Source organism: Paramacrobiotus metropolitanus, unplaced genomic scaffold, assembly GCF_019649055.1.
Source record: "Paramacrobiotus metropolitanus isolate TYO unplaced genomic scaffold, Prichtersi_v1.0 Parri_scaffold0000204, whole genome shotgun sequence".
NCBI lineage: Eukaryota > Metazoa > Tardigrada > Eutardigrada > Parachela > Macrobiotidae > Paramacrobiotus > Paramacrobiotus metropolitanus.
Window position 1 is genome coordinate 124,126 of NW_026570424.1, and position 13,414 is coordinate 137,539.

Genomic DNA, 13,414 nt, shown 5'->3' on the forward strand with positions numbered 1-13,414 from the left:
ATTACCCAAAAACAGTAAAACTTACCCGAAAACTGCCTTTTTCCCGCTCTAGCCTCCCGCCAGCACGTCCTGCCCGGCTGCCCTTACTACTCTAGTTATTACGGCCGATTTTCATGCGCCTCCGCGCATTCCCGTTGCTGGCAAAGGTGACCAGCGAACAACAAGAGATAATCCGTGTCAGAGACCGCTCACTCGAGGCGGTAGACACCTCTTGTGGCTTGCTCTGGCACCCGCACCCAGGTGGCCACGCCACTCGTGCCGCTCATATACGCTGGCTACGTCAGCGTATACTTTGTCTACGCTGACCAATCAGCGTTCGCTATGCACTTTTGGAGGTGTGGCCCAGCGCTACGAGCGATGCCATTCTTTGCGGTATCAGCCGTTACGCAGCTGCAACACGCCGCATCATTATCACGATATCACCGAGCTCGCTGGCAGCCACTTTTTCCACAGCTTTTCCGCATTGGTTTTCTGTTGGTTTTTGTGGTTGCTTTATTGTTACAAAATAAAGGAGATCGCTCCCTTTTCATCCCTGCTTCTGTGTCGTTCTGACATCCGCATCGGGGTATTTTTGCTGCAGCGCCGACAGGAACGTCACTTCCGGCCAGTCGTCCCAATTTTCTTCCATTACTTCCAGTCTCGCCGTTTCTGGCAATTTCCATCCACAGGCGAACGCAGCGCTGGTTCTTCGCAGGCACTCTGATGAACAGCGCGCTATCAATCCACAGCGCAGCCAGTACGGCAATACCATGGCAAATCATACACTGTATTATGCCTTGGCAGTACGAGTGCCAGTACCTCTAACTGGACAATAGCATAAAGGGCTCCGGCAAACGGCCTCACGGGAGTTTGCCCACGACTGCTATCAGAATCATCAGATAAGCTGCCGCGCAACCAGCAGCATTACGTAAGAACACGAGTACTCAGTACTGTCGGCAGCGTCGAGGAGAACTCTTGAGAAATTCTTGAACGATGGTACTTTAACAAGCCATCTGATTTGTCGGCCCGCCAAACGCCTAATATCGGCTTGCCTAACATACATACTTCATTTTGCTACACGTAACCTTCGCTTTGAGCGATTGTGCATTGTAACCACTCACCAACCAACCTGCTGTTACTACTGCTGCTGTTACCTGCTGTTGCTACTTGCCGTTACGGCGTTACCGTCGGCGGCTAACTGCTGCGGTTACACTGGGCAGTTGCCGCCTACTCTTAGCAAGCCGCTGTAAAGTGTGAACTTGTTTTGCTTTGCTTCTCTCTTGATGGCGATGGCGACCAGTTTATGCGAACAGGCTAGCACTTAGCTGGAGAGAAATTTGAGAAAAGCACGTGGCCACTGGTCATGCATTACTCATATAATGTCGTTGTAACAAATTCTATAAACTCCTTCTATGACTCTGCAGTCTACGAGACCTGCTGAGCTCTGCATAAACGGATCCCGTGATTATTCCATCGAATCGGATGGGGATTCCACTGGAATCTGGAACCGCACTACCTTCGCCTACCGGACCGGTTTAGCTGCAGTTGTGCTTGTACTGCTTGCACACTGCACCTGCAGTGAGTACTCTAGGAGAGAGAACACATATTTTGCAGCTCACCATCAGTAGCGCGTCAATCATTGATCATAATTTATTATTTGCATCGTGAAAATAAGGAATCTGATGCTTTCACTTTACAGTAAACGAAAAACTGCACCAATGGCTTTTACTTGTAGTGTTTGACGGAGATACTTTATGATCGATGTACGGTAGACAAATATATTTATGGTCTGTTTATTACCTATTTAAGATATTAACTATATCATTTTGTTTAAACATTGTATCTACATCTCAGCCTTTTAATATTTTGATGTCTTCTTATCATGGACGAAAGAACGAATTAAGTACTGTATCGCGAGTGCGGTAAGTTATTGGCTGGCATTGCATCGGACTTTCTTAAACGGAAGACTCTGTTTGAAGTTTGCCTCGGTTTTGAAGTTTTCTAGTAAGCAACTATAGTTTACTTTTTCTTTTTATTTTCTCTTGTGGGGAAATGTATAAGTCTTTTCAAGTTCACATCTCTGTGATTCAAAATTCCAAATAACTTATACCGTAGTTTTCTAGTAAGCAACTATAGTTTACTTTTTCTTTTTATTTTCTCTTGTGGGGAAATGTATAAGTCTTTTCAAGTTCACATCTCTGTGATTCAAAATTCCAAATAACTTATAGTTTACTACTTATTTAAAAACTCAAGGTACATGAGTATTTGTCACAAATTTTCTATAAAAGTGAAAGTTTTTGGAATTTTCTAACGGCCATAACTCCCGAACCGGATGTTGCGCGCACAAACGGTTTTCACGTCAGTGTATACGAATTTTCTGGCTACAAAACGTCATAAACCGAAACAAAAATGTGTTTGGGAGTGCGCGAAAGTAAGAGTTTTCGTACTTGTACACGAATTTGGTACCATGTGCCGGCCCACTTCCCTTAAGGACGGGGGCATGTCCCCTCGTCCCGAGATTTTTTAAAAATTGGGTACTACAAAAGAGTAAAGCTTAAAAAAGCTTAAGTATTGCTTAAAAACGACAACCACTTTTGCAAGAAACCGACAAAATTGCTATTTTTGTCTCATTTTCTACGGCGATTTTTGCAGTAAAACGGACTGTTAGCTTCGCGCTCTGCGCGAAAGTAGCATTAATTTTATTGTAGACTGTACTGTACTTATTATATGTGAATTACGAGTATTTTAAATCCCTGTTACCCGGTTGTTAGCAAACCATGCTTCAAAAAGTGCTTTTCAAGAACTCTTACAGCCTTCCTAGAGTAGGTCCTTTAGCCTTCCCTGTAAAAAGAATGGAATTATTTCTACTGTTTTCAATGGAATTTCTAGCATTTTGGCAGCAAAATCGCTCATTGTCTTCGCGCGAAATTAATATTAAGTTAAGAAAATTTACGAGACCGATGGATGTTAAAAAGTTAATGGGAAGTGGCCCGGTACATGGTGCCAAATTCGTGTAAATGTACGAAAACTTCCACTTTCGCGCACTCCCCAACACTTTTTGCTTTGTTTTATGACATTTTGCAGCCAAATGATTTGTGTACATAGGTGTGAAAACCGTTTGTGCGCGCAACATCCGGTTTGGAAGTTATGGCGGTAAGAAAATTCCAAAATGTTTAAATGCATTTCAGTGTACCAAAAGTCTCGTCATCAACCGATCTTCTCCAAATATTGCATAAAAACGCACATATGCATTGAGATCGTTTTTACGCCGAACCACGATGCTAGCGTTTGTTTGAATTTTAGATAAATTTTTGAAATTCATTTTAAAATTTGAAAAAAATGTTGTAACTTTGGTTCGATGTAAAAACGATCTTCATGCGTATGCGCGTTTTCCTGCAAAATTTAAAGTACTCGTAGATCGGTCCATAATAAGATTTTGTTACACCTGAATGCATTTAATCTTTAGGATATTTTTACAGCCGTAAACTCCCGAACCGGATGTTGCTCAAATTATCTGGCTACTTTGTTCGAAGAAACAAAGCAAAGAAGTGTTCGGGAGTGCGCGAAAGTGAAAGTTTTCATGCAAGCACACGAATTTGGTACCATGTACCGGGCCACTCCCCTTAAGAATGCTTAGAACTCCAGCTTCGAAGAAAGAAACCTTTCTTCCCTTTTTCTTTAGCAACTTAAAACTGAAGGATGGCTTCGTAAATAATTCACATCGTCTCGTGGTTAACCGTTAATGATAATGTTGCAGTTTTTCTTCAGGCCCTCCGGATAAGATGGACGGGCTGCCTCGGTATCGGCCGTTACTGGCGGATGGTCCAGCGAGTCAAGTGAGCTACTACAACACTGTCGCCGTCCGCATCCGCCGCCGTGACGCCTGCGAGGGCGACATCTGGTGGCTAGGCTACATCCAGGATATCGACGGCGAGCGCGCCTTCATCCACTTCGACTGCACAACAGCCGAAGCTCGCTGGCTGCACATGCAGGACGTCTGGCCACTGCCGCCCTACCGTGACACAGAGCTGCGCAGATTTGGTCGCCACAACGTTCCACTATTTGCGGCACTGCGCGATGAATTTGATGGACCACTTCGTTTCCGACCAGCCGTTGGGCTGACCAAGCTTAACGGTTGTGACCGGTATTGTGACATTTTTTGCATCCAAACCGATGGGTCCAGCAGCAGCAGCGCTGACCAGGACCCTGCCCCTGCAGCACACGAAGCTGGTAATATTGGGGTGGCCCACAAAAGCCAACTGGCCGGAGAATTACCGCCCAGCGGTCCACCCTTGCTGGAGCGCCGCAGTGGTTTGTTGTACACCAAGCACTGGATACCCTTCCCCCGCGCCAGCGCCCTGCTCAGCGAACCTTCCGATAAATTCCGCATCATCAAGCATGTTCGTGACGCTCTTCACTGCAAACTGCAGCCAGTCGATGGAATTCTCTTCGACTGGTGCCGGTTTCATCTGCGCACCGAAGCGGCGGGCTGCGTCTTCGTCATCGTCGGACTCGCGACCGACGCGGAATCGACGCACTGGATGGCCAGAACCTTGTCGACAGTTCTGGAAACGCATCTGGCCAGCCGCGCCCTTCTTCCGCCGATTCACAACCATCCAGCCTTCCGCGCCAGTGAAAACGTGCCTCTGGAAGCCGGTGAGAAAGCTGTGGTTGGTGTCACGTTTTGGGCGGTTTATCTATCTTCCTGCAAAGCGTAGACGAGCGGCGCAAACGAGCACCAGTAGCAGACCCCGCTGAACGGGACTGCAGTGTCCTCGATCAGCACAAAGCTAAATTACTAAGACATGCCGGCGACCACGTATCTGACCCGTAGTCAAGATGTGCCTGCACACAGGCATGGCAGGACTCATACGCAGTACGTTGGGACACACCCAGGCCGTCTTTCGCGCGGTTGATCATTGCGATGCCGTAGTTGACTTTGCGCAGAACGTGGACATAATGCACGCTCCACTTTAGGTTGCGGTCAATGTAAATAAACGAGCGTAGCTGCGGTGACATCCATTACATCCTTCCATTAAGTCGGACATAGCACAGAGAAAAGCTACAGTAGCAGCTAGCTTCCTCGAATCAAGTGCGTACAGGAAATTCCTTAACAGAACAGAACACGAAATATGCATTGCCACTACTTTTCCCGCCAGTGCCGCCACCGGTTATCGCATCAAGCAAGTCTTCAGCCTCATCGCTAGACGCTAGGATAGTCTTTCCGGTTCTCCCGGCGGAGGGCGTACCGCGTGCTGGTCTCCTCGAAGGGTATCAGCTTGTACATGTGGGCCGGCACTTTAACGCACAGCCGGTTACGCATCTTGTACAGCCGCACTGCTTCCTTCTGGCGCCATCGGTCGACTGCTGCGTTATACCCAGCCGTTATATATAAGGCGTTAACGTATGTACATTTGCGGGGTTACCCGTGTCCCGTTCCCTGGCATCGCTGCGATGATGGTCCTGAAAGCTGCATGTTGCCGTTTCGTCAGTTCTCCCTGCTCTCCCAAGGACGCTGCCGACCAAGCCAAAGCACAGTAATCTATGTATGGCTGGACGAAAGCGTGGTGAAGGGTGACTCGTTAGGTTTCACTGAGACTGGGTTTCACGTGCACGCGTTTGATCTTTTGGATGCGGTAATTTATGCTGCGCTTCACTTCTCCGATACTGCTTATCCCATTTCCGGTGCTGGTCCACTTCCACACCCAGTTATGTTGCTTGCTGTTTTACTGTCACCACTTGGCCGTTCAAAATTAAATTACTGGCGGATTCGCTTCCGTTCTCATTTTCTTCGCTGAACAGATAAACTAGCACGTGTGAAACATGTGTGTCCTTTCTCAGTTAATATTATTAATTTATTAGCTGTTCGTTAGTACGACAACTGAATGAATGAATAATTAAGTATTAAACACAAGTAATAAGTATAGTACTGTAATTCTACGGTACACCTGATATTTAACGTTGCTAGGACATACAGCATGTGTAAATCATAGTGCAGTACAACTGTACAGTGTACATACACCACAACATGCCTACACACTTTTTCACGCTGTTGGCTTCGAACCAGGCTGGCTGCCTTCAGCCTTGGCAGTGTTTTGCAGATCTAGAATATGATCACAGTTTCGAAGGTTGTCACGGGAAGGTGTGCCCCTCAGTGTAGGCAATAAGACTCGAGCAATCTGTTTTGTTTCTTTCATAATTTACTGCATAATGGTACAGTGTATTCTTTTCTTAGATATGGTCATGGACACTGATGCAGCGATGCTGAGTGATTTGACGCCTTGGCTGTTGAGTGACATCTTGTCCCATCTAGACGTTCATTCCCAAATGAGAGCAAAACGGTAGGGATTTCTTTCTGGTTCGTATTTCCTTCGAAAGGCAGCGACAATAGCGGGTCACTGCCTTTCGAATGTCATCGACGGTACTTCTGTGCCGGCAATGCTGAGTGCAGTCAGTGCACACCGAAAAGCGTAGAGGGCGCTTAAAGAAATAGCCAGTGCACTACCATCGTCACAGACTCACAGTGACTAATTCCCTGTACAGTGGACGACAAAAAGAAGTTGATAAGGCGACCGCACACCGGACGATCGATTTCAGCTTCTTTTCGTCGTCCATCGTACCTCTACGCGAGAACGTGGACGACAGGCTTGTACGAGCGGCCTCTTGCAGTGATGGAGCCGGTTGGCCTTATTGTCGGTGGTAGTTGTGATTAACAAGGTGTGCGCTTCTTGTTAGGGTGTGTGGCTTGTGGCAGCTGCTGCTGCGCCATCCCCGGATGCAGGAGCACGTCAGCATCTCCTTCGAAAGCTGCACATACCTGCAAGTCGACACCGACAACTGCTTCCGCGCGGCCTGCCTCCTCACCCGCTCCCTCAGCTCGGCGACCATCAGTCTCACCCTGTTGCGGGTCGCCCCGCCGCGCGGCTTGCCCTTTTTTCTGCAGGCCATCCTGGCAGCCAAGGAGATCAGTCTGTCGGTGCTGGTGCTCAAAGACCACACTGACATGGATCCGCTGGCCGTTGGTCAGCAAAAACGGGCGCGGTTGAAGCACGGGGCACTGGTTCGTATCAATTTCTACTCGCACATTTGCGACTTCGTCTTGCTGTGCAACTGGACAGCTGGTAAACTGTTTGGCCGGCAAATGTACGACGTCTTTGAGGAAGGTTGCACCTACGCTGACTATGAGCAACAGGGCGCCGTACACCGGCGTCCTCTGCCAGCGCACGAGCGTGAATGGATGCTGCGTCTGTCCAAGCGGTCAGTCGCGCCAGCCCAGCTGGCCATTGACGAGCTGCAGATCACCATTCCCCAGCTGCTGCTGCCCTGCAGCGACGGCAAGATGCACATGACCAGTCGCTTCATGTGCGCGCTGAACGACCGCTTCCCGCCGGTCACGCCGGAGATGCTGGCAAAGGTCACGGCCGTCCACGCGCGCTGGCAGCGCACCCTCGACTACCCCGCCGACTGGCACACCATCCGCAACTATCTCCTGCTGTAAGTCGTTATAATTAGCCGGTACAGTGCTGGAAATTGTATTGTGCTGGCAGTATAAATTGACGAAAGCCAACAGAAAGCCCAAGTATCACGCCCGCAGTTGCAGATTGTGTTGTTCATCTGTATATTCTACGAGGGCTGCGTATATGGCAGCCAAAATAGTCACGATATTGGTAAGTAACAAGCAAATGCTCCCTAGCACAAGTATAGCGAATTTGGGCAAGCGCCAGCATTGGCAGTAGCATTAGCAATAGCAGTCTCTACGGCTATGGCCAGACGCACTGCAGCCCGGTTACTTGGCTGCCCAACTCCGGTGTTGGGTTGGAGAAAGCAGTAGCAATACTGGCATCAATGCTGCGCAGCAGCTGACTTGGCCCAATTTCGTTTTTTCCACTTTCACCCCACCCCACGGCCCACTTTCACAGTTTAATTCCCAGCCCACCTCCGGCTTCTCAAATTTTCAGCTCATATCACCTTTTCGATCTCACCTTCATGGCTTCATCCCCATTTTTTACAGGCTCATTGCCGCTAATTTTGCAAGTTTTCCGCATACGATCGAGTTGCGGGCGAAAAACAGTTTCGGTTCTCAAGAAAATATGCTCAGTTGTTGATGGAATCCGCGCTACGGGCGGAAAACTGTTTTGGGAACTCGATTGGTGAAATTTTACATGCTCCTAGCTGGAAAACAGATGAAAATATCAAAGTTTTTTATTTTTATTTTTTTTTTTGTCCCATCCCATCTTTCAACAATCCCTGCTCATCTCACCCCATCTGCGGCTCTATCCCACCTCATCCTCATTTTTCATAAAAAAAATGAGATGGGCTGGGAAAAATGGGAAAATTTTCACCTTACCCAAAAGATGGGCCAAGTCTGCAGGGCACTGCAGACCTGTAGCGAGACCCCCGTTAAATTTTCAAAGAGCTCCTACCACAATTTCCATCGGAAATTTTTTCTAAAAACACCGTTGGGTTCACCGTAAAATTCTGAACAAAATGGTTGAGACAGATTTTGAAATTTGCTTTCCCCCTAAAATCAACTGCACGGGCGGTCGCCCATACGATACCTGAGATTGTGGGGATTTCTCTCAAGTCAATCCAATTCCCCGGCGCTCAGGGGGACGATACCCCAAAATTTCGGGTGTCCTAGGTACGACAGCCCGCGCAAATGATCTTGAGGGAAAGCGAATTTCAAAAATCTGTCTCAACCATTTTGTTTAGAATTTTATGGCAAATCCAACGGTGTATTCAGAATTCAGAAAAAACTTTTGATGGAAATTGTGGTAGGAGTTTTCTATGGAAATTTAATAGCGGATATTGTGCACTCGTACAGGCGGTACAGCCGTACTGCAATGGTGAAAACTGCCCAGCGTCTAATTTGGAAGAAAGCCAACTGAAACCTGAAGACCACCACTTCAAAACTCTCTGGTCCAAAATTGTGAATTTGATTTTAGTATTGGTGAATCTTTACTATTCATATTAATCTCGAATTCTTTTGTTTCACTATCCAACTTGATAAGGCATTCATCACAGCATTGTTCTGCAATTCTGCACCATGCCAACTGCCAAACTGGAGACCCGCGCAACTTTTACGTCAGACTGTCAGACAGTGTCTTTTATTGCTGGATAAGTTAACAATAAAAATCCTTTCTTTGTGGAGAATAAAGGTGTAGTACGGACTGTAATCTTGCAGATCTGTGTTTAAGACCTGAAGTTTCTCAAATCACATAAAAAACGGGTATTTTGAATTTTGAAATTCGTGCCAGATCGGAAGCGAGGCACGATGCGATTTTTACAGGGTGTTGAGTTGATGCGCTACAAATGAAAATTCCATAATCTTCTGGTGGTTCGTTTTAAAGTCATTTTAAAAATAGGAAACGATCATTGTTCACATTCTTGAACATTGCAGAAAAATCTGCATACTTTTCTGAACATTTCTGATTTCGGCTCCCCGTAGGTAGCTGTACTCAGCTGCGAAGGCAGAGGGAGAAAGAGGATGACCGTAGTTTGTCTTTTCTACGGTCAATGCCAGCTCTGCATTGACCGTGCCGTAGCTTTGAAACCGTAGCAGACGACGATTCGGACCGACATTCGGTCCAAGACCAAAGGATACGGCTACTGCCAATGCTACGGTCGAAGCGTGCCCAAATTGTCTTATGTGTTAGTCGGAGGAGTGCAGAGTGAGTCTGAGTGACCATGTTCCCCGTTGAAAGTTTGCAAGCGTCTGCTGTGAAATGTTAAACGAAACTGCTTGACGATGATGAGTCTCACGCATACTGCTGTTGTCTGCGCAGGTATAGTGGCTTTCACCCCGACGGGAGACCGAAATTCTGGGATGATGTCGATCTGCGGTATGTGGATGTATCCACCTGGAGCAAAATGGCCGTATACGGGATCAACGAGCTGTTCCGCGTGTGAAAGCAATAACAAAGTGGAAGGTTTTTTAAACCTTCCACTGAGTAACTGCATCGGTACCCTGACCAACTGATCTGACATTCTGACCTAGTGACGCGGTATATGTAGCTGTACAGTAGCGATGTGTACGTAAACTGACGGCTTTATTCGTACTTTCTATTATCGCTCGTACGAGTACATTCTTGATTTTTTTCTTTTGTGTTTGCATTTCCTTTGGGTTGTTTCTACGCGGATGCGCCGTGATATAAGTCCGTGAGTGGCAGTACTTTGATCATCAGTTCTCTCATTCTGACTTTTGGCAGTGTCGGAGTTCAGAACTAAATTATCGTCGGAGATCCAGTTCTCGCTTCGCGTCAATTCTTGGACTTAGCTATGCCACATTGAGATTATCAGCTCATACTCTGTCGTTGAGCAGGTCGGTAGGATGGATTATTACGGTAATTATTCCTATCGTACTCATCTCTCTGTCACGAGCTTTCTCGAGCGCCGAGCGGTCGTGGGAAACCAAGTAATGCAGCGTTTCTAATTGTAAGGATGGATAATACCAGCCATATCAGCAGCGACCAGATCCAGAGGACCGGGATCGAGGGGAGACGGAGAGTACCGTAATCTGGGCAGTTTGCCCAGCACCAGAATTTCGCCCCTGTCGCTGTCAACATCTGCTAAGCGACCGACGGGTCCGACGCCCAGCCGGTTGGACACGCAAACAACTACTTCCTCTGTACAGTTATTTATTATAATTATAATAATATTATTCATTTTCGGTTAAATTTTTTCGCTTCTCGTGTTACTTTTGCGGGTACAGTATCTCTTGACTGGTCACTCAGCCGTCACTGGGTGGTTTCTTATGCAGCCGAAACATAACAAGTATACAAATGCAAGAAAATATAACAAGGCATGAGAAAACATGAAGAAAACGTAGGAAACATTAGAAAATATATAAGTAACATAAGATAATATAAGAAAACAGACGGCAACGTTAGACGACAACCAATATATGGAGCACAATAGAGCAAGAGAACACAAGAAACCAAGGTACAGTTCCCCCGCTAAAAAAGATGCATTGTCATCCATAATACTCTGGCCAAGCTCCATTGTTCGCTGATCTCGCTGGCGCGCGCGCTGGTGGAGCAGGATTTGTCGTGACAGGAGCTGTGAGCTGTGACGGGAGGAGATTCTGTCGCAGTTGATTCCGATGGTTGTTTGATAGCAGGTTCCAGTATGGCACGCTGCTGGTCACGCTGTGGCATGTCCCGATTTCCGGTATCGTGGCCTCTAGATCTGGCAGTGTCGGCGGCGCGTAACGTCATGGGGTTTTCTCTGCTGCACTAGGCCATTCACGGCATTCGGGTCCGGATATAGCAAATCCAGAGCTGTGCGCATTCTGCGCTGGAGGAACAGCTCATCGGGGGAAGTTCCGGAGGCGGCATGCGGGGTCGTAGCATAAGTGAGTAGGTATGTATCTTTGCTGCAGTGCAGCAGGCGAACCCGAGAACTTTTATGTCGACCGTTGTCTATGCTTTGGCTTGGCCAATGCACCGGCGATACTTCAGAAAATATCGCGAGCACTGGCGACAATGATGCGAAATCGCGGATTCTTTGTAATTTGTTACCTTGATGATTTTCTTCTAGCAGGAAAAACCTATGAGCTGTGTAACGCAACCCTACTTTATTTCTTAAATTTGTTGACGGGACTCGGTTTCTGTGCAAAATGCGAAAAAGTAGTCGGACCAAGTCGGCGTATCACCTTTTTGGGTTTGATAATTCACTCGGAATTGGAGCGGCTTGAACTGCCAGTTGAAAAATTGAATAATTTGTTGGAATTAGTGAAAGGTCATAAAGCGCAAAGTACATAAGTAAAAAGGGTCTTCAGGTGCTTGTCGGGCGTATGTCGTTTGCCTCCAAGGCAGTTTACGGCGCCCGCACTTTTACCAGAATTTTCATTGATTGCTTGTGCACTCTTGATAAGCCGTGGCATAAAGTGAAGGTTAACCAACTTTTACGCTGCGAGCTGTCTTGGTGGATTAGTTTTGCTGCCGGCTTTAACGGTCTCTGTCCGTGCCCGCTGGGTGCGCCTCGGACAGTTATTACTGTCTGCCCTGACGCAACCTTTTCAGGATTAGGTGCGGTAGTGGAGAGCAGCTGGCTCGCTGGCACTTGGCAGTCAACAAGTTTGAATAAACCTATTGGCTTTGAACAAAATTGGCTGTTACCGCCGTACGTGCACGCATCGCTAGCACGAAATATCAACTTTTTAGAGCTAATAGCCGCTTGTATTCCGCTCGTAGTTTTCGCTCCATATTTTGACGGTGCAAAAGTTGTCGTTCTTTCAGATAATACGCAAACCGTGTCATTTCTGAACAGAGGTACAACAAAAAATATAGAGGCGCTGTAATGGCTTAAGCTCGTATTTGCCAAAAGCAACGCCCACAACTTCCGAGTGGTTGCTACGCACTCGGCCGACGTTAAGAATGTATTGGCTGATGCCCTGAGCAGATTAACAGAGAACCCGCAACACGCCTCGCGTTTCTTTGAGTATTTTAAGTTTAGTTTTCCAGGCCCCAGTTTACCGTATTGTGCTTGTTGCAGTCTCCCAACTGCGCCGTAAGCTGTCCGAGCTTCGGCTTAAATCAATGGCGGCCACGACTTCGAAGACTCGTTCTTCCCAATGGAGAGCGTTCGTGACCTTTTGCGAGCGGTATAAGTTACGCGCTCTTCCTGCTGAGGAGGAGACTGTTGCACTTTACGTTGCTGAGTTATCCAGAAAATTAGAGTTTGCTACAGTTAAAAATTATGTTTCTAGTTTAAGTTCATTCCATACGCTGAATAATTTTCCTCCTCCGGATTTAAATCATTTTTTTATTAAAGCAAGCCTTGACCGGCTTGCTACGCATTCGAACTGAGCTACCGAATAAGCGGGATCCGCTTATGCCGGCGGATTTATTAAAAATCCACGGTAACTTAAGTTCGGTGGAGAAAAAGTACCGACGCTGTTTCTGGACAGCGGTCAGCTCTCTCTCTCTGGTAGCGATACGACCTGATTCGTGGATGATGTAACTAGGATGCCCATCGGGCAGCCGACCGTATATAAGCGATGAATTGGCGAGTGGTCAGCGCATTTGGCGCTGCCGTGATTCGGCGCATTTTAATTTTTTTTCTTTTTTCTCTGTGTCGAGAGGTTGTTTTTCCCGTTGCGGTTGTGTTCAATAAGAAACAAATATACCCCCTTTTCAGTTGTTGTGTTACGCGACAAACGCCGCACCGGAAACAATAATCTGCAAGTGATGTTCTCAGCCCACGTTCGCTGTCGTATTCTAAAGCCGCTTTCTTTTCTGCCTGTTTTCTCTCAAATTCCCATTAGCTTTTCCTAATTTTCGACTTTTGATTCAGCTAAGTTTAGAATCCCACACACTAGACTGTCAACCTAACCGGAAATGGTCTAGGAAGTACCTGCTCTGACTATGATGAAATCCAATTTACTTATTCAATCCCAGATTTTAACTGAAGAACGCGAATTAATAAAGTATTA

At 46.9% G+C, this 13,414-nt stretch overlaps 1 protein-coding gene across 5 annotated transcripts; it reads left to right on the forward strand.

The window, feature by feature from the left end:
* The first annotated feature begins 1,604 nt into the window (after positions 1-1,604).
* On the forward strand, positions 1,605-10,776 carry LOC129600930 (uncharacterized). 5 transcript variants are annotated; one of them, XM_055499608.1, is made up of 7 exons: positions 1,605-1,901; positions 3,459-3,686; positions 3,748-4,635; positions 6,215-6,320; positions 6,715-7,473; positions 9,765-10,322; positions 10,419-10,776. In XM_055499608.1, exons 3-6 carry the CDS (start codon positions 3,762-3,764, stop codon positions 9,886-9,888), a joined length of 1,863 nt encoding a protein of 620 aa, XP_055355583.1. In that variant the 5' UTR covers positions 1,605-1,901; positions 3,459-3,686; positions 3,748-3,761; the 3' UTR covers positions 9,889-10,322; positions 10,419-10,776. The 5 variants fall into 5 exon arrangements, with proteins under 5 accessions (XP_055355583.1, XP_055355581.1, XP_055355580.1 ...); XM_055499606.1 differs by lacking the exon at positions 3,459-3,686 and having other exon boundaries at positions 3,737-4,635; positions 9,765-9,983; positions 10,188-10,322; XM_055499605.1 differs by lacking the exon at positions 3,459-3,686 and having other exon boundaries at positions 3,737-4,635.
* Positions 10,777-13,414: the final 2,638 nt, after the last annotated feature.